The 23533-nt window shown below is 42.6% G+C and overlaps 1 protein-coding gene across 4 annotated transcripts in view; it reads left to right on the plus strand.

Moving 5' to 3' along the window:
* The window catches only part of lrp8 (low density lipoprotein receptor-related protein 8, apolipoprotein e receptor), a 143309-nt gene that overhangs the window by 57623 nt on the left and 62153 nt on the right, over positions 1-23533 (plus strand). For all 4 annotated transcript variants that reach the window (XM_062395962.1, XM_062395963.1, XM_062395960.1 and 1 more), the window contains exon 3: positions 17612-17734. In XM_062395962.1, coding sequence (XP_062251946.1) covers positions 17612-17734 — 123 coding nt within the window. The remainder of the gene's footprint in view (positions 1-17611; positions 17735-23533) is intronic.

A 23533-nucleotide genomic window follows, 5' to 3' on the forward strand; every position in this document is an offset into this window, starting at 1 on the left:
TTATATGTGAGTGCATATTGCTGTGCTCTGGCTTTGGCCTTTGGTCGCAGTGAAGGAAATCAACTGTGGCAGAGCTGTAAATTATTCCTCTGGAGGGCTAAAGGGGGCCGGAGGCCACACTCGCTCCCGATCCGCCATACCTTTATCAGGACCCACTTGGTTCCTGTGGGCCCCTTATCTGTCAGGTCTGAAAGGGCCCAGCCGAGCGACACCAATGACGTGCACCACAAAAAGAGGGCATTTAGTTTGGAGGGAAGATGGACAGGAGGAGAGAGACAAAGAGAGAGGGGAGGGGGAGAGGAGGTGGTGCTGTGGCGACCCTGGTGGGAATATTACACAGAGCTAGTGTGTGTATAATGAAATTAAAGATGGAGGAGAGTCAATGTGAGTAATGAGTGAAGTCGTCAGCTTGCCAGTTGTATGATTTCAGTCAAACCTGAATCATAAAATGGACGGTTTTTGTATTTTTTATATTTAATTGATTGAGATTTGAGCATTAATTCAAGATGTCATTAGGCCTGTTTGATTTTAATTCATGACTTCTCGATTTGACAGATACTCAGTTTACTTGTTTACCTTCATTATCCAGAAGGTTTCCAACAATGTTCAAAGCCACAAATACTCAAGTTGTATTCAAGGTAGCAGACGTTTCATTTTTAATTTAAATTGCATCATATCCTCTTCACCTGTGGCTTGTCCCGTCTCTGCTGTAACGTCGAGTCAATATGACGAAGGAGGAACTCACTGGTAGCCAGTTAAACAGTTAGAAATATGACTGTGTTTTTCTGCACCTCGTTGCCGTCAGCTTTCAGTCTGATCCTCACACTCCGGCGCACAAAGACTTTAGTGTCTTCTTGTCTTCCCACTCCTCCACGTGCTTTGTTCTCTCTGTCACAACAGTTTCCCCCTCGTCCGACGTGTTGCAACATTTCACAGCTGTGAACAACCTGCTTTTCACTTTGAGGCACGTATTGACTCCACACACCAGAGAAGTCCATAAACAAATGTTTTACTCCACAAAAGCTTCTCAGCTGCACTTTCAAGAAATGAAAAAGGAGTCTTTCTCTTTGGTGTGAGACTGTACAGCGTTGATGATGTGATCTTTTAAGCTTTGTTTACATGGTAGACAGGCCTCCGCTGTCTCCCCCCCACCCTCACCCTCTAATCGTCTGAAAGAGGACTTCCTTGCATTCTGATGATGGGCCTGTCTGTTTATACACACTCTAAAGAATACTGATCAGCGAGGCTGCCTCCATATGCAGAATCCTCCCAGTCAAGTGTGGTTGGAAATAAGAGGAGGCATATGATAAACCAGTGGTCCCATATTCTTCAAATTCAATAAAATTCTTTCCCTGAGGTTCTGGAATGTGACTACTGTCGGGATGTGGTTCAATACCCTGTCATGTGGAGAACTGGTGTTAGACTGTGTGAGCCACTGGAGTCATATGCCCCAGAGCCTATAAATTCCTTTTATCGACACTGGCATGTTTTTCTGACAATGATGTCAAACTCGTGGAAACCTGCGGCAAGGAGAAGTCATTTCGGGGGGGAAGAAAGCTGAGCTCCATTTCACAAGGAAATAGTGCAAGGTGTAATGTCTTTATTATGGTAATTTTAAGTCACAGTGGAAACAACAGCAACATCCTAAAACATCTGTCTGTGCCTTACAGCTGTTCACATGCATTGTGTACGAAGCGTACCGAGGTAGATAAAATCACTCAGTTCCACCTTGGTAAAAACTTGTGAGGGGTTCAAGGAACAATCGTACATTACAGCATCAACCAGTAGAACATCTGTGACTGGTTTCTGTAAATGATAGATGGATCCCACGTATCAATGACATTCAGCAGACAAGTTAGAAGATTGTTTCTAATTTCACACCTGAGTCCCACCGTTGCCTTTTCCTCACTTTGGTTCTACACTGTTCTCAGAACAGTTGTATTTTTCCTGACTTAACGGAAAACTGATAAGAAATGTTTATTGCAACCACAAGTGATGTGGCAGATAAATTAATTCTTATCTCGAAGTATGAGGTCTCTACTGCATCTGAGCTTGGGTTTGTCTTTTTTTTACCAACAAGATCAGGGATGCGAACTTCCTGTAATATCCCTGACTTTTATGTAACTGTTAAATGGACGACTAATAGCACTCCAAAAGGGGGAGTCACCTGCCTACTGTTCTTTTCCAGTGATGTAAAGAGATTACGCAGTCAAAATAAAACTTTGCATTTTGCAGCTTCCTGTTCCAGTCTTGTTTGCAAAGGTGGACGAGTTGGATTTAGCTGCTGCAGCAATGTACGGTCTGAGACTAATAATGTTGAACATCATTGTCTCCGTTTGAACCCTTAAATGGCCGGAACAGTGGCACTCACACACACCTAGGCTTTCTTTGTCTCTCTTTCCAACAAACAGACACACACCTGCCTCACCTGTCGGGGGCTGGGATGAGGCTGATCAGCTCTCGATGCCCCTCGGGCTGAGTTGACTTTGATGGCTGTTGCCTACCCTAATTTAAAAAAATGGGCCCATTGCAAGACTCCCTGTGGGATATTGGATCAAAAAACAGTCAGTGGAATGAAAGCTGGGCCTGGAGGGACGTGTGAGAGTGTTGCTGTGGACGCACATGCCCAGTGTGTGTTTCAAATGTGTGCTCACCTTGCTGTTCAACTAAGCACTGCCAGTTGCAAACAGTGAAAGAGGACGGAGGACGGGGGCGTTACCGACAGTTCCAGCCAAGGAGCCAGCGTTTTCCATTTTGTTTCGCTGGAAGCCAAACTTTGAGCAATTTGCATCTCTGGATGCCTATGAAGAGGATGGCTTTGTTCTGTGCAACCTGAAAGCCGTGCCCGCACACTGCCGTCTCCAAATCTCTGACCACCAACCAGCGCCCACCCTCTGCCCTTCGCCCTCCGCCCTGCTGGCATCACTTTTTCGCTGCTTTCGGCCAGCGACCATTCCGCCATTGTGGTGTGTGGCCAGGAGCAGCTGCTGGGGTCCTTTCATCAGGCCTCCCGGGAGTTTTTCAAAGCAATCAAAGGGTAGCCCCCCCCCCCCCAACGCCCACTCCAACCTGAAGCGAACAACATGCACACCAAAAATCAGACAGTTACACGGGTAAAAGTGATTCATCCAGAGAAATCAGATTCCTGGAAATTCTCTTCCAGCCCTTTTCCCATTTGTTGAGAAATATGAAACGAGAATTTGGGAAAAAAGTTTAAACGTAAACCAATTTAAGCTGATGCATTCATGGGTTTGCCATGAACTGGCCTCATTCCAGTTATTGCAGGGACAACCATGCAGACACCACAGGCGGTGACATTCAAACGTCCTACAGGCCGTGATGCACCACAGTTTCTGGTAAGCCTTAGAAAAGGACCACTACAGCGATGGTCATCCCCAAGCAGTGGGAGTGACATTGACCTCCTAGCCATCAAACAGACTGGTTAAAATGGTTCAGTCACATCCCATCTGCAGGTTGATGCCCCTGTCAGGGTCAGAACCTCCATGTGAGAGTTCAGTCACAGAATGTGTGTTTTGATTGGCAGCACTTAACAATGAAGGATGCAAAGTGTTTCTACTCAGAACGAGAGATACAATGTGCTGGAGGTTCAACGAGCGGTTTACAGCGACTTCTAGAATCTCAATGCGACCAAATTGAAAGTGAAAGCCAGACAAAGCGTGAAAGAACACTGGATTCATACTTTATGCAAATTGCTTCATTATGTGAAATACTGGCTGAGATGTCAGCGATGATGGATTTTACATTCAGCAGTTTTGTGAAATGTGCTTTTCTCAGAGCATCACTAAAGAAAGATGGTCATAATCTTCATTCTGTCTCAGCCATTATACAAGGTCAATCTGCATGGGACGTTTGAGTTACATGTATTTTAATCTTGGGCAACATAAATAGTGTTTTAACTATAACCACCACCAAATACAAAGTGCTCAGGTTTGGAACCCATAGGTAAATGCATTTTTTTTATCTATGTTGTATTTATGTTTGTTTGAAATTTGACCAATATGTTTTGATAGTGAGTAAAGTTAATGTTAGTTTCCTGTGATTCTTGGATTTAGAAGGTTTCTGCAAGACAGATATTAATTTACAGGAAAGAAAGTAATCCTTAGTGGAGATATAAATGCTGATATCTCCATGAAATCAAAGCAGCTTGTAGAAATATGTCAAAACATCAACCCTCAGTGTCAATGTATTCAAGACGAGGGAAACAAGTTGATGGCAGCAATCAGAAATCATGATTCATAATGACTCCCACATTTAATTATAACACTTTGAAAAGCAAACGAAAGTCTTCACTTCTTCTTTTTATCAAACAGAACCAAATGTCCCTTGTGACCGTCTGTTGAAACAGGAAAACGGTTAATGAAGGGGGATGTTGTGGGGAGACAGTGGAGCAGGAGAGAGGACATGGTGTGTGTGTGTGTGTGTGTTTTGTGTGTGTGTGTGTGGTCGCAGCACTGAGAGGCAAGTGTCTTGGTTGTATTTGTATTCCGGCGGCCCGGGGTATCCGTGGATACACCTAGGTGACTGGGAAGCATGCAGCAGGAGGAAGTGGGAGAGCTGTTATTCCACAGACGTGCCCCTGATACCCACGATGATTAAAAAGAACGACAAAGTGAGAGGTAACTCCAGGTCACTTCGGACCAGGACATCCTGATCCTCTTTGGTTTGTTTTGCCCAAACTGGTTTTGGTTTTTGTGGTTTAGAAGAAATGGCGGACACAGCAGAGGAGTGTTTAATTTCTAAATGCCTGGTGAATTCATTAAAAATCTTGTAAACATACAGGAAAACAGTTAATTTAAATCACGTTGGATAAAAACAAAGTCTCTTATGTTTCAGATGATTGAGGTGTGTTGCATCTGCAGATACACACAGGACCAAAATAAGCAACCTGCCATGTGCACATGTATTTGTCCAGAATCTGAACTTCACAGTTTGATTTCTTATTTGAAAGGTAGAGAAAACAGTTGGCTACAATAAAAAGAAGCTGTCGTACATAGTGTAAAGTTTATTTTTGTTGATCGTATCAATTTGACACCACTTCACATTGGGTGGGACCTACAAACGTTAACTCATCTAGTTATTTGTCAATTTAAACAGATTTTACCTTCATGGATTAAACCTCCCTCCTCCGTGTTAATGTATGGGTCCTGGACCAAGCTAAGAGGCGTGTTCAAAACCTCAATGTTTCTCTTCTTATCAGTCACTTAGTTATTTGACGCTATTAAAACAGATTGAATCATAATTTCCTTCAGGAAAGACTTCAGTTGAAATGATAGCAATATGTATGGACTTAAATTATTCTGTCTGGCACCAAGACCAATCCCTGCTCTGCTCTCTGGACTCAAGCTTTCCCAATTAAAAGTTTGTGACATTGAATAATTAGCATTTTAACAACATGCTGCCACAGTAATGCATCATTTGAAAGGTGAAATCCTAACATGTCGTAATGTGAATTAAGTTAGCAGGGACCCCTCCCAGCATCCGCTCTAATCAAAGTTGAGGCATCATGAGATTACAGAGAGCAGACGAGCTCATTTGGGCAGATTACACAGTGTGATGATTCATAAGCCTCAACAAAGGCTGTGTCAACTGATTCCCTTCACATTCCCGTCTTTCTTCCCTCCTAATGTTCCCAAATCAAGCAGCTTTGCGGGCCAATGAAAAGAGCTTAGTCATTGTGTAATTTCATTCATGAAGCTGAAGATGATGGGACATATAGGACTTAAAGGGATTAGCTGTGGGAACACATCATTACTTTGACAGTGTAAACCTGCTGTAGACGTCGGGGGGGAAGAAGCCGGGAGTCACAGAACTGACCAAAGCACCTCTGACCGTGTCGTGGAGGAGATGTGGACTTTTCTGACCCTTGAGTGATTCCAATTAACAATTTGCCCCCATTTATGTATAAGTACTTAACTTCTGTGTGATGCTGGAATCATTTTGTGATACATGCCAATGGAAATCAGTTTTTTTGTTTAAACTTTGTTTTCATGCCTCTCTGACATTTTTGATAAAATAATATTGTGTTTTCTCAAACAAAAAGTCATGGTTGGTACTTTTAATTTTTAGTTTTGCATCGATTATTTCCAATAGTGGACTTCTCTGTTTTTTAAAGCTGATTCCTGGGGATAGAAAGGCAGCAGAGGGGATTAGAACATGAGGCTAATACTGAAATAAAGCAGAGTCTTAATGAAACCAGTAGTTTTCCTGTTTAGTTTGACAGTTAATCTCGCTCTGTTGTAGTTTTTAATATACATCGTACAAAATCTAGCATGAAAAAGACGTCTCGACTTAATACCTCCATTTACAAAGGGCTGCCAAGGGATGAATAAGACTTTTTTGGTCAAGACAAAGAAGTAAGCATCTGTAAAATAATTTTAAACGGCATTCTGTTATTCCAGCGTCTTGATTATTGGCTAGCGTGTTGTTGCTGTGGCTAGCTCGGTCTAGGATTGACGACCAGGGCCTATCTGTGGAGTTTGCACTTTACCTTTGTGTCTGTGTAGGCGCCGACTTCCTCCCGCCGTCCACAGACAAGCAGCTCAGGTCAATCGGAGACTGTTATTTTCCTGTAGGTGCGACTGGAATCGTGTCTCCGTGGTTGTTTTTCTCTGCATGTCAGCTCTGACATATGCTGATGACCTGTCAGTGTCTCCACCCGATGTCAGCTGGGATTTGATCCATCCCCCATATGACGCTCCAAGGACAAACAGTAGAGATGATGATGGATGATTATCATTCAAAAGAGGAAACTGTACAAAAACAGCCTGGAATTGCAGTTGGCGACATTTTTAAATGAAAATATTCATATAGGGATGTTTCTCTTTTCCTTAAACTTGACATCTTTATTATTTTCAAAACTCACTATCAATTGCACACACAAAATGATTAGCTATCCTATTGTAGCTTCAAACTCAGATGTCACGTTGACGCTCCCCCCCCAGTGGGGTTGGGGATTCATTACGACCTCACGCCAGTAGGTGTTTTTATTATTATTTATTTCTCTAATCAGCGATCACAAAGAAAGCAGACAAAGGAAGGTACAAACTGGCTGCTTGCCAAAGGGTATATAAAAAGGGGGCGGGAGGAAGAGAGCGAGCGAGGGAGCTTCGGAGTAGTGAGCGAGCGACAGTGGCGGGAGGGGCAGGGCGGCGAGGAGCAGTGGATAAGGAGCCTGGAACGAATGAGCGTGGCAGGGAAAGACAAAAGACGGGAGCTTGTGTACAGTGTTTTTGTTTTGCTGGGAGCAGAACACAGAGAGAGGTGGGGTCAGCGTGTTACCCCCCCCCCCCCAAAAAAAAGAATCACATTCCACCGTTTGCTGCTGGACGCTCCGAGCAACGTTAATCAAGCAGGTCGGGATATTTATTCCTGTCTTTGTCACATCGGCAAATATTAGCTCCCCTCTCCTCTGCTTCCCTTTAAACCCAAAAGAATTAAGTATGCAGAAACTTCACACACGCCTGCTGTAACTCCAGGTGACCCCCCCCCCCCCCCCCCCCTCTTTGTTGCTTCCAGGCGGCAATTTGTGATTGAAATGAGTTCTTTTAGCTTGTCAGCAGCGGGAGAAATCTGTCCCTCTCTTTTGTCCGGGGATGCTCGGCAGGCTTTGTTGGAACGCCCCTGCCCCCCACCACCCCACCACCCCCTCCCCGCTGCCACTCCCTCCAGTGGCTGTTGATTTTTTGTCTGTTTTTTTTTTTAATAATAAGCCCAGAAGCAATTTGTCCTGTGGGTCCCGGCCAGCAGTGCAAGCCATGTGTGGGGTTCGGGGACTTGAATGGTGGCGATCGTGGAAGTGCAGGACGACGAGGGGGGGGGGGGTGGAATTACGAGGCTCACAGCGAGCGTCGATTCATACAGCCAGCGGGAACGGTGTTTTTGCTAGTAAGAGGGGGGGGTCAGTCAGTCGAGAGAAAAGTAATTATAGGACGGAGTTTATGACTTTTTATTTTTCCCTTCGATTGAGGCGGTATAGAAGAAACGTATTATAACCACTTGTTTTTTTTCTCTTTTCAAATGAATATTAAATATGATCATCGTGGTTATTGGGACTTAGATTTCATTAAAAATGATGATACATTTCACAAATAAATGGATTATGATGAATGGTTTAGGAAGCTCGGTTTACTATCACCATCTCGTCCTGCTTTGTTTCATGAAGACATTTCTCTGTACACACACCACGTACAATTGTGCACAATGTGGGATTGTGTGTGTCCGTGTTTGTGTGTGTCTGCCAGCAACAAAGAGGTTGGTCTAACCAAGGTTTCATATACTACTGTACCTCCCCTCCCCCAGCACATAACACTGGCTTTATGACCCTGCTGGGACACTTATGCCACAATATGTGTGCGAGTGAGAGTGTGAGTCAGTGAGATGTCCACTTGTGTGTGTGTGTGTCTGAGTGTCTGAAGGTAGAACACTTAAAATAGAGGATAAAATAAAAATTAAATGAAGTGGTGAAAAGAAAGACTACCTGTTAATATATATTTTTTACTGTTTCCAGGAGCCGCTGAATCATTTATGCTAAAAAAACAGAACTTGTGCTACTGAGTTCAATAAAATCAAAAACGATATATTAATAATTATGCAGTCGACGACTCACCACCTAAACTCTTTCTGATTCTCTTAAGTGTGTGTGTTTGTGTGTGTGTGTGTGTGTTGGGGGTGGGGGGCTAAAGGATTGATAGCAGATATCATTAAAACGATGACCCTGTCTAGGAAAGTGAGCGTCTGATAGTGTGATGAGACTGGACATCGGGGTGGGACATGGGGGAGGGGATGAAGTGTGTGTCTGTGTGCGTGTGTGTGTGTGTGTGAGCGCCAGTATCACTATCAGAGTGTTTAATAAATCAATGCAAATCTGAGAGCCGGATGTCACCCAGATGGGCTCTTATTGGACGGGGGGGTTTCAGTAGATAGTGTCGGAACAGAGAGATCTCTGTGCATGTGTCATTTCTAATGAGAGGTGCTGAAGCAAAATGATATGACCTCATAGTCTCCAGACATCTTGTAAAAATGCCATCACAGACACACACACACATACAGTGCACACCTTGTACAACACACTTTGCGTTCCTTTGTGTTGCCTCCTCTTTTGTCTACACTGATTCTGACAAATAGGTCTTGGGTCCACATCTGTAATGACCTCATTGATACAGTCCAACTCACTGCTGAGGGACCGGTACTGATCAAATCATGTGACGGATCCAAGACGTCACAGACTTAAAGAGAAATGGTGAAAAATGACTTCTCTTATCATATGTGCACTGTAGTGTTGAAAAAGAAGATATCAATCGATGACATGGTGAACATTTTGAAAGTGGCCAAAGGAAAAACATTTACAAACATCCCAGGACTCCTGAGGGTTAAAGACATTTCTAGACGAGAGATTTTTTAAAGATATAATCTGATATGAGCTTGAGTATTTACATAGAACTGTTTATGAGGTTTAGGTCTGTGTGAGCACATATTTCCTTCCTCATAAAGATGAGTTTGAAACCACAACCTTCACCCAGCAGCAAAAATCTACCTTTAACAATAAATGTTACCTTTTCTGTGATAATTATCGATATAGACTGATTTCCAAACTCTAATGTTACGACCTGCACTGAAATGCCTCTTTGTGTGTGTGACTCCATCATTTAAAAGAACTGATCGGCTTCATGTTGTCAAAACAAAAACCCAGCCTGCGTCTGTCAGTGTGCGCTCGTGCCCCCCCCCCCCCCCTTTGTGCTGCAGCTTAATTAGCAGTCTGAAGTGCAAGGCGACTGCTCTCTGATTAGACCCCCCCACTGACCCTCGCCACAACAAGCACACTCAGGTGCGTTTGTCTTGGGACGTCGCTGAAAGCCGTCGGCCACACGACGTCCGGAGAAGAGAGAAGAACGAAAAGAAAGGAAGGAAGTATTAGTTTGAAAGATTATGAGGCGTCAAAGACTGATTGTGTTGAAAGAGGATAAGTGATTTGTATTTGTAACATTTTAAAGGGAAGTTTTGAAGTGTGTGATGACGGAGCAGTTCACACTGATGAGATCAGAGTTCTGAGTTTCAGAAGAAAGAGGTGTGATAAAGAGAGCGATAGAACTTCAACATGGATGGAGAATAAAACAAAGACACTTTTATTTACGAACTAGAAACGTCCTTGATCATATTGCATTTGTTTCTGATTCTTCACTGTCTTTTTCTTCTTCATCGTCTTTTTCTTCTTCTTCGTCTTCTTCATCTGCTTCATGTCCTCTATCTGCTCTTTTTGTACCTGGCTCTTGTTCTGCTGCTGTTGCTGCTACTTCTTCTTCTTCATCTTGCTCTTCTTCTTTGTCATCCTGTTCTTCCTCTATCTTATCATCTTCTTCTTTTTCATCATCTTCTTCTTCTTCTTCCTCTCCTCTCCGCTTCCTCTTTTTGGCCCATCTTCTTCTGTTTGCTTTTCTTCACTTTCTTGCTCTTCTCATTGATCCTCCCCTTCTCTTTTCCCCTTGCTCTTTCCATGCTCTTTTCTCCTCCTCTTCTCAGCTTCTCTGGGGCACTACTCTGCTCGGCTCATATGTCAAATAGGAAACTTGTACTTGGACACACATGAATTAACTGATGGTTTGACTAATATTTGAACAAGCAGAACATAGTTGACTTTATGGGCGTGACATTAATTTATGTTGCCAGCGTGACAGCAAACAGGAGAGAGCAGGCTGCAGGATGAACAGCGGGTTTGTGTGTGTTTCATTGTGCTAATTCTTTAGGTGTGTGTATTTGTTCTTTGTGTTGAGGCTGTTTTTAACAGTGGCTTGAATGTTAATAGTGAAATAATTGAAAACGGTTCTTATTATTCGGCACCACAGCTTCTCTTCTCTCTGTGTTTATACCCATCACTGCAAAGTGGATCACACAGATGCTCCTCACTTTTCTAGAACAACGTTCAGAAGAAAGAGAAAGTGATGTCTGCTTAAAATGAGTAAACAGATGTTTACCAAAACACACACACACAAACACAGAGAAGAAGGAAGAATAACTCGAATAACATAAAGCACTAACTGACCACATGTCAAAGCTTGAATTGGGCCTTTTGAAATCTGTTTATGACTGCTGCTTTATTTGCTGTATTTCTTTAATTATGCACAATTTTTAATTTGTCAAATAAGAGTATTTATTTCTCTAAACGTGGCTGCACCTGCTCGCAAGTGTTTGGAATGTGAAGGATTTCACTTTACTGGTGCTGGAGAGAAATTGTGTTGTTACAGCAGTTGAGAATGTGCAAGAAAAATGGAGAATATAGACAAAAATACATATTGTACACTGGTCGGTAGTTTGATCCCCAGCTCCAAGTGTTGGAACCCAGTTCACCCCCCACAGCTGTCTAAGTGATGTATGACGGACAAAGTGCTACCCATAGATGCACTGTTTGAATCTGCATGTGAATTTAATGAGAGCTACATAAATACAGCCCACTTACTGTACCAATGACCATGTTGAAGCTTCTCATTTAGATTCTTGGAGGAAGCAGCTTTCTGGATCAATTTACTGTTGTTGAAAGTTTTCAGGATCGAGGTTTTCACAAAGTTTTCCTTTCATCTTCGACGCGTTGAGCCTCGGGTGAATCCACACGATGCAACTGTCAACCAGATCTCAGCCCTTTAATGATTCACTCGTGTTGTTGTCTGAAAAAACATATATCTGGAGTCTCCATCTTTCCTCTTAGGCCAGACACCCCTGTGTCCAGAGAGAGGAGGGCGTGGGGCGGGGGGGGGGTCATTAAATGCTAACAAGCTGCTTTGAACTGGGAGGTGGTGTTTGATTTTGCCGTGAGGAGCAAAACATGTGTATTTGATCTGGGCAGCTGTCTGGATGGCAAGACTGCGAGTTCCCCTTCACATCTCCTGCTTTTGTAGTGTTGCATCTGACTCTCACAACACAAACACACACACACACACACACACACACACACACACACACACACACACACACACACACACACACACACACACACACACACACACACACAATACCTGTAAGCAAGCATGCTTTCATATTATAGACCGTATAAAAATGGACTTACACTCTAGGTTCAAAAAGTGAAGCCAATATGGTAAAAATACTTAAAAATAACATCTGTAAATATTTTCATATTGACTTTATGGTCTTGATTTCTGGTTTAATGTGGTCATCAATACAGCAACATGCATCATGCAACATGCAACTTTGTATATTCAAGTCAAATAGACGATAAAGTATCAGAGAAATCAGCTCAAGAGGAAGTCGTGATGCTGGAGTGCAAAGAATATTGGTGATAGCAAACTGATGATTATATTAATAATAATACCAATAATTATAAAAGTGTACATGCTGCCTACTAACAATGTGCAGAGATAGCATAGCAATGGAGATACTTCTACTAATCCTCGTTCTGTATTCTGGACCTTTCATCAAAGTTTCGCTCTGTGTCTCTTTACTGGACAGGCTTTTAATCTCCTCAGAGGACCAGTATGATACTGGTGTACTTGACTCCAGCCCTCTCTCCCTGGTTCTTGCTCACTGTACAGGTCGTGTTCGGTTCCTCTGCTTCCTCGTAGCTGTGGTTGATTAACGGCCTCGCTCCCTCCACTGACACGCTTCTTTCTTCAGCTCTGAGGCCGATCACAACAATGTGGAAGACCATCCATTTACACTCCTCCTACTCCCGTACTCTCACTCTCTCCATTCCCTCTCTCATTTTAAATTCCATTGCTTGCTCTGTCATCTCTTTATTCTTGGATTTCACAGTTTTAGATCCAATGTACCTATTTGCACTGTTTTGAAAAAGATTTAAACAAGTAAACACTAATCCTGCTCCTCATACAGTGAAATTTAGACTTTCCTTTCATGTCATTTTCCCAATGATACGAGAAGTACTGCAAATAAAAGTCTTCCGATAATTATTCCTATTAGTCCTGCTGTGTTGGTAGTTGTGGCTTTGAAAACTGATTCCCACACAGCTTCAGCAGAAAGGCGAAAGTGCAAAAAGGTCATTGATTGGTCATTGAGCAAGAGGAAAAAGGAAATGGAACAACGCCACCTTGAATTTGCGATTTTATAAACGACCATATCGGCTGTCAAAAAAAGTTGAAAACATAAACTGATATATATCGTAAATCTGTGCTCACGTCCACTTGCTTTGTGGAGCCAATAAACACTCCAGGACCAAATAAAACGGCAAGAAGAAAAATTGAATTTAAATGCAAACGGATTGTTCAGGGTCAGATCCAGTGATCTGTGAATACAAGTTTTGTTTTCTTCTGTCTATGTTGAGTGGTAAATAATTTATTTGTCGGTTTAAAGTAGTTTTTATTCTCAAATCAGCCTCTCAGGCGCTGCAGTAAACAGATCCTAATTAAAGGTGACACTGTTCTTTTAGTGATTATTGTGCTGCTGGATGTTTGAATTCCTTTCCACCTTTATTCTGTGTCTGTGTAGGTGTGTGTGTGTGTTTGTGTAATGCAGTGTGTAAATAAAATGGATTGGAAGAAGGCATTGACCTTCATCTGTTCCCAGGTCAAACAAAGCATCTGAAATCATGTTATCAGGAGAATGTGGGGAAGAATCCTAAGAGGTGTGTGTTTGTGTTTGTTTGTGTGTTTGTGTGGGCGGGTCGGACACCATATGAACATCAGTAGGTCATCTTATTGATCACGGTGGTACCCAGAGCGTGACACCCAGTTGAATGGCAGTGGAAGATTAACACAGTGTGTCTCTAGAAGACGTGGACGAGCAGCAGCACGTTTAGTCCTGAACGTGTCTCCTGGCTCCGCCCACGTGGTCACGAAGCTGTAATAGGACTCCACTAATATGCACTAATATGATTAAATGGATTTAAAGGTTTGGCCCAGCATGACCCCTATAAAAGATGATATTCCTGTGGAGATCAAAGAGATAATCTAAAGTAGGGCTTTCGCAGTATCCCCATATACACGTGTCGATATTGTGATTATTTCATTCACAAGTTACATCTGGAAATACAAGTACATTGCTGTAGGATATATAACTCATTCTGTGAGAAGTTAACCTATGAAATCCCTGTTTAAGGTGAAGCTGATGCTGATTCATGAGAATTTACACTTTGTTCAAAGTTAGTGATGAGTTGAGAATATGGCTAAAACCTGTTTGTGAGGAAGAGAGAGCTCTGCTGCTCTTTGTGCTGTTCCACATGAATATTAATCACTTTTTCTATCAGGGGATAGAGGACTGGAATAAAATGACTCTGTGAGGAAAGGTGTGTGTCTGTGTGTGTGTGTGTGTGTGTGTGGTTGCTTATTGTTTGTCTCCTCTACAATCACTCTCTCCACCTCATAAGGCGGGTCTGGGCTGTTCCATATGGATGACACTCATATGACACGTCTCTGTGCATCAGAATGTAAATGTAAGCAGCCGTTTGTTTGTGCATCAGCAGTTCTTGAAAAATGTTCCATGGGAAAATGTTTGTGTGTTTGTGTGTGTGTGTGTTTTTGCAAATTCTTGATGCATTCATTTTAACATAAGCCTCTGATTTTCCACATACCCTTTAAATATATGGCCTCTATTTATTTGTCCTCCCTCTGTGGATCCGTGCTGTGGAATATTTTTGATTTAATCTGTATTTTATATAACCTGTATTTATCTTCTCTTTCTTTCTGTAACTGTTTTCTTAATATTAAACCATTTTTTTTCCTGGCGGCAGTTATTGTTCCTGTTGCAGCAGAGGAATAAGTTTCTATATGAAGTCTGATTTCATTACAGGGACCGTTTTCTTACTAATATCTCGGGCTCTATGTCCACGTGAGGGGAAGGTTTATTGCTTAAAATCACCACTTACTATTCATTCATTACTCAAAATGACTTTTTCAAATAAGTCACTCTCATAAATGTATTTCTAAGTTCTCACGGCTGTTATTGGCCTCTAACCGAGATATCTTGTTGCATTCATATTTGCTGATATGCAAATAACCCGATATGAAAAAATATTCTATTGAATCAACTATGCAGAAATAACGTGCTTTTATTTCTTTAATGCACTTACATTGTATTTGAATGGTATGAAATCCTATGATTATAGATTTGATTCGTCAGTTTTATTATTGTGCTCCACAGTGAATTCTTTATTTCTCTGTGTGTGGCTGCGGTCGGCTGTGTTATCAGGCTGGAGATGGAGATGGAGGGAAAGATGAGAAACTGGGAGGCTGGACGGGGAGAGATGGGATTTATGTTAACATGCTGGGAGGAAGGAAGAGGATTTATCGGGCTCTTTGTGAAGACTGATGTCATTGCACTAGACTCCAGCTCGACAGCCTCTTTCCTGCCTCGCTCTCGTCTCTGAGCCCCGCTCCATGTTCTCTTCCCTCTTTCTATTTACCTTTGTCTCCGGCCCTGTCTCCTCTGTAATCCCTCGGGACGGCCTTCTCATTTATCCCACACCTACACCTTCTTCAATTCCACCGCTCTCCTTTTTTTTCTTTTGTCTTTCCTCTCAGGATAAACTCTCTGTGCTGGTGTCTCTCTGTTCCTGGACCTGCTGTAGATTATCATCCGTACAATAAATTTAGATAAACATGACGAGAGCGCCGCCCCCCCGCAGCTGAGATGCTGTCAGTTCTCCTATCATGTCCTTCATTATTATGGCTCCCTCTCGTGCCATAAGTCATTACACTGTCTCGTGTACCACACACACCACGGGGCATCCGAGGATACACACATAAACACCAAGTTAATAAGAAGGCTAGCTTTCCCTCTGCTAAGCAGAATATGACTGTGAAGGAAACAGACTCATTCCAGGGTCGGAACAGTTCCTTGTGTTTTTCCGTATTTGTAACCAATGGGATGTGATATCGTTCTTGTTAAAGCAAAAGGGTTTCAAGGGACTTTTAGGCAAGAGGGGTCTGGGGGGGGCCTTCATCAAAACATCATCCACTGTTTGATTCTTTTAGTTTTAAAATTATGAACAAAGTGCAAACTGTTCATAAACGTGCATGTGTAAGTTAAAAGAATAGTTTGACATTGTGGGGAAAACTCTGATTTGCTCCCTATCTCCCACTTTGATTGGACTCATTACTTTGAAGTAACACATTCTTTTAGTACTTTGGTATAAAGGATAATCCATTTTCGATGTGTTGCTTGGTGGATTGGTTACCGCTTTCTCATAATTTGAGATGTGCTAAACTTCTCTCTCTCATAGACAGGAGGCAATTGAGCTGATTTCCCAAAGCATCAAGTAGTTTCTTCAAGTGTTAATTGCTTGAGTGTAAAAATAATGAGCCCACACAGCAGCCCTGAGGTTCAGAAGAGTGAAACCTCGCGAAATAAAGCAAACGGCATGTGATGCAATATTTTATCGTCAAAACATCAGAATGTCACATTTGATTGATTTACTGCACGTCTTCCACACTGTGCCATTGTGCAGTGATTTCCCCCAGCGCTCTGCTAACCTACATATTCAGCTGAACTAAGGGTCGAGGGAAACTAGTCTCACATGAAGGAAGTGGAACAGCAGCCGTCACAGTTACTCTCATCGCTGGTCAGGAGAAAACCCCCAACACTAACAACACACACACTGCACAGACACACACTCTGTTTATTTCCATTTGTCAGCCTCCCTCCCTCACTGTATATTTCATCATGGCGAGTCAGGCTATAGCGTACACACCCAGCGAGTGCTTTCTCTTGTTCCGTGGCTCTCACTGTCAACGAGAGGGATTTTTACTTTTAGTTTTTTGTTGCCCTCTCTCCATGACACACTCAAGTGAGTCAATCTTCCCCCTCAGAGAAAGTGACTGCACAAAACCCTCTGGGTCTTTGAGGTATCAGAAGAAGGTTACACAGAGCCAGACTCGGCTCTGAGAAGACTTAGCCGTACTCAAAGTTTGATCACAGGTTCGGTAAAGCAGAGCAAAGTCTCTGAGCCACTTCAGGGAGGAGGTTTAAGGCTGCTAGACTGGTCACTGCAACACACATCTGACACACATGCACCAAAACCAGGCTCTACTCAAGATGTCACTGCACTGGTCGGTCAAACACCACAGATCATAATAATCATTGCACAGTTAAATAATTCATATTTCTTAAGTATAATTGCCAACCCACAATATCATTTTCATTATCCTCAGGAAAACCTAAACTTGGAAACTTTGTCGTCCTCGCTGCGTCTTTGTCGAGTCAAAAACCCAGCGATGATAGGAAACACACAAATCTCTATTCTCCGATCTTACAGCACTGGTCCACTAGTCAACTTGTAAGAACAGACATTGACAGAGACTTTCTCCAGTCTCGTGTCTCCTGTCCCGAGTTGCACTTGAACACATCACCAAGACTCCAGCTGCATCCTAAACCTTCCCCGATGAAGGATCAGTTAAATAAGAAGAGGGAAATTGGTTTGAAGTTGGTGCTTGGGAATTGCTCTTGACTTAAGTGCAATTTGAATTACCTGCTCTTGTTATTGTTTGACATGTCTCCACTGTACTCACTGCTGTGATGTTGTTCTTCACCCCGTATCCTGAAGAGATCAGATGTTGTTGACCTCTTATTATTGTTTTCACCAATCCAAATTGATATCAAGAGATTTAATGTCTGACCTTTTTCTTCCTCTCCACAGCGAAGAAGACGTGTGCAACCACGGACTTCGCCTGCACGAACGGCCAGTGTGTCCCCGCTAGGTGGCGCTGTGACGGAGAGCCGGAGTGTGCAGACGGGTCGGACGAGGCTGATGCAATCTGCAGTAAGTCGCAGCCCAGACACACAGACGGGAGACCACACAACCACATGTAGACAAACAATGGCACAAAGGCGAAAACACACAGACAGGGACGGGGGTGGGGGGGGGGGCAGGGAGTCAGGTAGGTCAACAACAACACACTTGTATAACACATACGTACACATTTACACATATTAGCATGATGAAAACAGTTTTTGATGTATTTACAGTAATTTGTGTTGTGTTTTTGTTTTGCCACATACACACACACACACACACACACACACACACACACACACACACACACACACACACACACACACACACCATGTTCTTAGCAGTCCCAAGGTTGCTCGGTCTCAATGCTGCACATTCCAGCTGCTATTGCCAACCTCCATTGTTGCTCTTGGAAAATGGCTTTTCATACTAATAACGATGATCAAGGCCAGAGAGGATGTGGGAGGAGACAAGATGGCTGCCTCGTTCACATCGTATCAATAGAACACGCTGAGAGTTACAATTTACAATGATTTACCATTCATCAGTATTATACACAGGGTATTTAAAAAGTGTGTGTGTGTTGTGTATAGGGTCACGTGTTACTCTATAAACACAGACACCTATTTGGAGCCTTGCTGTCGCCCAGTTTGCTGAACTGGGAAGTGTTCGGTGCATGTTGAGACTGAAGGACAAAGCACACAGTGTAGAAAACAACATACTACTTTTACATAATTACTTCTTTGCATCACGGAAATATACAAATATCATGTGATTTGGTTTTTTGGATGTTCTCAGCTTGCACTAGTGTAGCTATATAAAAAATGGAACAGAACATCTCTCTGCTGGTCATTCAAATTTATAATTATCAAGATCATACATGACGTACATGTTTATTTGAATATTGAGAGGGGAAGTGATGTCCGGTTACAAGTTGTCACAGGAAATGTTCCTTCAGACGAACGTAGCACTGACCACTTGTGATCAGATCTCAGGACAGATCTTAAAACCAGGTCTGAACCAGGACCATACACACATTCGCTATGATTTCACATGGATTCACATTTTAAAATCTCTCATTAACACGTTTTACCTCCGGAGATCAGATCAGCCGCACAACACGAAACCTTCCATGAACGGCCGTGAGCACCAACCAGCTCCTACGTTTAATTTGTGTTTGATTTTCAAAGATGTGATCCAAAGGCCCTTTGAAGTTCCTCATGGTAATAAGTCTGATTGGGAGAAGCTAAGGACGTGTGGATGGATGTGCAAGTGTGTGTTCGTGCCTGTAAATGATCTGTGTGTGTACGTGTGTTTGTTTGTGTGTGTGTGCGTGTGTGTGCAGCAGCTGCATTAGTGTTCGTATAAAGCTCAGAGTCGATGCTCGTGTTTAATATTCATCACAAGGTGAATCTGTTCGTCATTTCATCAGATTAGTGGACTTGGTTAAGTCTAATTATGTTTAATCAAGGTCAGATGCTGTGAGAGCTCCGCTAACTTTAACAGCTGCATTGATCCTCAGAGCTCGGGGGGGGTTGTGTGTGTGTGTGTGTGTAATTGCATGCAGCAGTGTGTGTGTGTGAATGTCATCTGGAGACGATAACTTTAGTATCATTAGAAAATAATCCTCACTTTACAAAACATAGTGTTGCTTTGGTTCTTACATATAAATAAACGTAACATATACAAACAACACAATAAGTGAATATGTTTCTGTACTACTAACGCAAAACTTATATTAACAAGTTCCATTGTGAAAAAATGCTCATTGACACTCTTAAATGCCTGAAATGTTAGTTTTTTTTCAGTATTTTAAATACTGTACGTAATGAGACTTATAGAGATTTAATGTTTTCACTCTTTTCAAACTACCTAATTTCTGGTCGCACACCAGTCTGAGTTGTGTTTACTAAAGTATCTCAATGGGACCTAGAAGCTTCTATGTGTGTACACTAGCTTGGTAGGGATCATCTTTGAATCGTAGCATCTACCTGAGCCTTTGTGTGTGGTGTTTAGCCAACATCTGTAATTTGGAGATAAATAACCAGGTACCGCTCCTCTGCCTGTGAACTGCATGACTCTGTGCGTCAGTCACACACTGCACCCCCCACCATCACGAGTGAATCCTCAGCCTGAGGGGAACACTGAACATGGTGAGTGGGCTTTGATAGATCTGCTGCACGTCTCTGGAATCAGCACAGACACTCCTTCACTCTGTGTTTTGTTATTGATGAAAATGAAGAACACTATAACCTCTCAGCTCAAAATCTCCCACACAAAGCGTCTACGTCTTTTATTTTGGTTTGTCTCCCTCCTTTTGCTTTTGTTTTGCTGCTACCACCTTATCACTCCTCATTCACTGGGCTCTGACCTCTACTTCTAATTGACTCCCAGTTATCACACTGGACTTTATCCTATTTACCGCATCTGTCCCTGGTTACAGCCGCTCTCCACCAGCATATACCATGGTGCCTCACGTCCTCCTCTGTGTCCTCCTGCTCTCCTCCCTGCTGCACGGCCTCCTCGCTCTGATCTGAGTTCAGTTTAAGTAACGCCTTTGATTGCATTGATTCTGCTGCGAGGGAATAGATGGGCTGATCCCTGAAACCTCTGGTCGCCTGCTGATTAACTGTGGACCCCCGATGACGCCTCTGAAACACACACACACACACACACACACAGGAGCCTGGCTCCTCAGGCACTGTCTGTAATTACATGTCAGAAAATGAATCGGGGCCTTGAGGGAATAGTGAAGAAAATGCTCCATCAGACGAGAGGTCGTTGATGCGGGAGAGAGAGCACGCATGTCTGCACATTGTGTTCTGCACCAATCAGACCTCGTCCCTCAGAGGACGGTGCAGGAGACATATGAGTCAGACGGGAAGTTCCACAAAGTCACTATTTCTGATATAAACAACAACATTACTCCTGCCCTTATTTGGAAGTGGTTGCGATTTGTTTTACTTTAATTTGTCACCTTACACACCTCGAAGTTCAGTGACCTTTTGACTTACATGAAAACACAAGTACTGTCCATCATTTTATCCCCTAGTTCAAGTCAAAGTCTACTTTATTGTAAATTCTGCTATTTATTGCTATTTCTCTCTGATCCCCTGTGTAAACATATACGTAGACAGAACATCTAAGTACACAGAAACAGAACGTATGCAACATATAAAGTACTAAAAACATAGTTCACATCACAATAAAAAAAATGGATCTAGAGTGCAGTAATACTTCATGGATAATGTACATCCACAGGATTTAGTAAATTGCAGTTAAAGATGGCAGCAATTGTAAATCACGCATTTTGGTTAATATTTACAGCTGCATTCAAATAGCAGGACACTCAAATTTCTTATAAGCAGTCACAAACAAAAAGGCCTTTTAAATACAATTTCTTTTAGAGTTAACATTTAAAATAACATCAGTCGTGCCCAGTTTAACCTTAATGAGTACTGATGTGTTTAATACTTTCTTCTGATCCTCTAATTAGATATTTTTCCCTCATTAGCTTCTACCAAACTAAGTACACTCTTACAACTGCCCTGATTTCAAACTTATTTCATTGCAGCCGATGAAACTCATGCATCTAAAGACACAAACGGTCAAAGCGGAGCCTTTCATCACAGCAGGACTTCTCTCCCACTTTTCTTAGGAGCTGTGATTCTCGGGGCTCATATCAAACCACTATTGACTTCTTTACTTTCTTCTTCATGTGGTAATTAAACCACCACCGAAGAGAAAACTCTCACAAATATGAGGAGAGTGAAAGAGCTGCAGGGCGGCTGCTAATTGCCTTGCTGCTGCCGCCGAGTCAAACAGGTATTAAAACTTATTAATTATTGAAGCCTCCTTCTTATTTGCACACTTTACCACAGGGAGGATTGAAGTCTATGGTGTTTTGAAGCAGGATGTCTATGACAGGAATGATGTCACAAGCGCAACATGGTCAGTTCTGCTCAAAACATCAGTTCAAAACCCTGATGATGCAAACTGCCCTTCGGTGAGAAACACAGATGAAACTTGACCTTTGTCCGTCCCATCTCCTGCGTCTCTCAGTCCCTGCCATCATCTCCTCCACCTGCTCCTGTGTACTGACGGGGGGGTTACTCAACTTGTGTGCAGAGACAAGAGTCAGGTCGTCATAGTGTAGCACTGAGGCAGTAGGTTGTGTTAGTTCATTACTGTGGAATATGAACGGAAAAGATCCAGTCAGTGCTGTTGTCAGACGGCTTCAATTTCATGCTTGAGGCAGCGGCAGAGCCGGGCGTAATTTCCCAGGTGGCCTCCCCCCTCCTCTCTCTCTCTCTCTCTCTCTCTCTCTCTCTCTCTCTCTCTCTCTCTCTCTCTCTCTCTTACTCCCTCTCTTTCTCCCTCCCTCCCCCCACCTGCCTGTGTCTCCTGTGCTCTTTTAGTCTCGTAGAAGTCCAGTGACCCTCTATCATCAAAAGACACAGAAGTGATACACACACAGAGGTTCACAAAGACTTGGTATACAGAGAGATGCACTCATATAAGTGTGTGTGTGTGTGTGTGTTTTTTAGTGTGTGTGTGTGTGTCTGAGGTGACTTTGATCTTCTACTTCAGAGTGTGCGTACTCTAATTTGTCTTTACTCTCCAGCTTCATGTTCTTTTAATGGAAAGACTTTGCTGCTCTGAGGTGAATTTCACTCACTATATACAACACACACACACACACACACACACACACACACACACACACAAGTAAAATGCACTATAACCAACGCATATCCAAAGCTTTCTAAGGTTCGATCATTGAGTGTTTGTGGTCCGTTGTATCACCTGTCAGTTTACTCTTTTGCACTGAATAGCAAGTCAGTCTCAGCTGTCAATCATGAGGTTTGACCCTGTTGTTATTGCATCAAATAGCAAATCAAAACCATCTTATCAGTAAAATCAACAAACATCTGTGTGATAAGAACGACTTAAACTGTCTTAAACCATCTTAGACATCCTGTCATCCATATTTACAAACAGCCTATGACCAGAATCAAAGGAAACCATTAACGACTATATCATTACATTTTAAACATCCAACCCGGCTTATTTTCTGCAGCTTTACAACACAGTCCCGACATCATGCAGCTCCGGCCTGTGGGACCAGCAGAGGACACATGAGAGTGGACGGTCGTTATTAAAACTAACACAAAAAGCTGCTGCTGCTGTTGCTGCTGAAAATGTAAACACAGTTAGATTGAAGTGTTTGAACAAACATGGCTGTTGTTTGTCCGCTGATGACGATGTCCATCATCAGCACTGTGTGTGTTTGTGTGTGTGTGTGTGTGTGTGTGTCTGTGTGAGTGTGAAATCTTGCTCTTGAATAATTGCCGTACAATACTGACAGTTAGTTTAATGTCTCCTTAAAAGTTAGATAAAGTCTTTATCTTTCAAAATTTCCTTGGTGTCTTCCTCCCTCCCTCCCTCCCTCCTTCCCTCGCTCGCCCTCCTCTCCCATTGTAAGCCCATCATCATCATCTCGGGCCTTCATGTGTATTCTTCTGCTTAGCTTGCTGTATCTCACGGCATCTCATTAACCACTAATGTCTTTACCTTGATTTATATCAGCAATAACTTAAAGTGTATTGATCCCTTAAGGAGGATACAGAATAACAGAACCACAACAAAGACGCGATGGAAAAACCCCAGACGCCGAAATTAACGGTGTTTTAGTTGCCATATGGTCGTCGTCCTCGTTCTGCATTAATGGCATTCACGAAGCTAAAGCGAAGAAGCCCTTTGAGAAATACACAATTCATTGAGAAACTTTAAAAAACAATTATTTTTTCAGAGCCTTAAAGTGGT

This window comes from Platichthys flesus, chromosome 9, assembly GCF_949316205.1.
Source record: "Platichthys flesus chromosome 9, fPlaFle2.1, whole genome shotgun sequence".
Lineage (NCBI taxonomy): Eukaryota > Metazoa > Chordata > Actinopteri > Pleuronectiformes > Pleuronectidae > Platichthys > Platichthys flesus.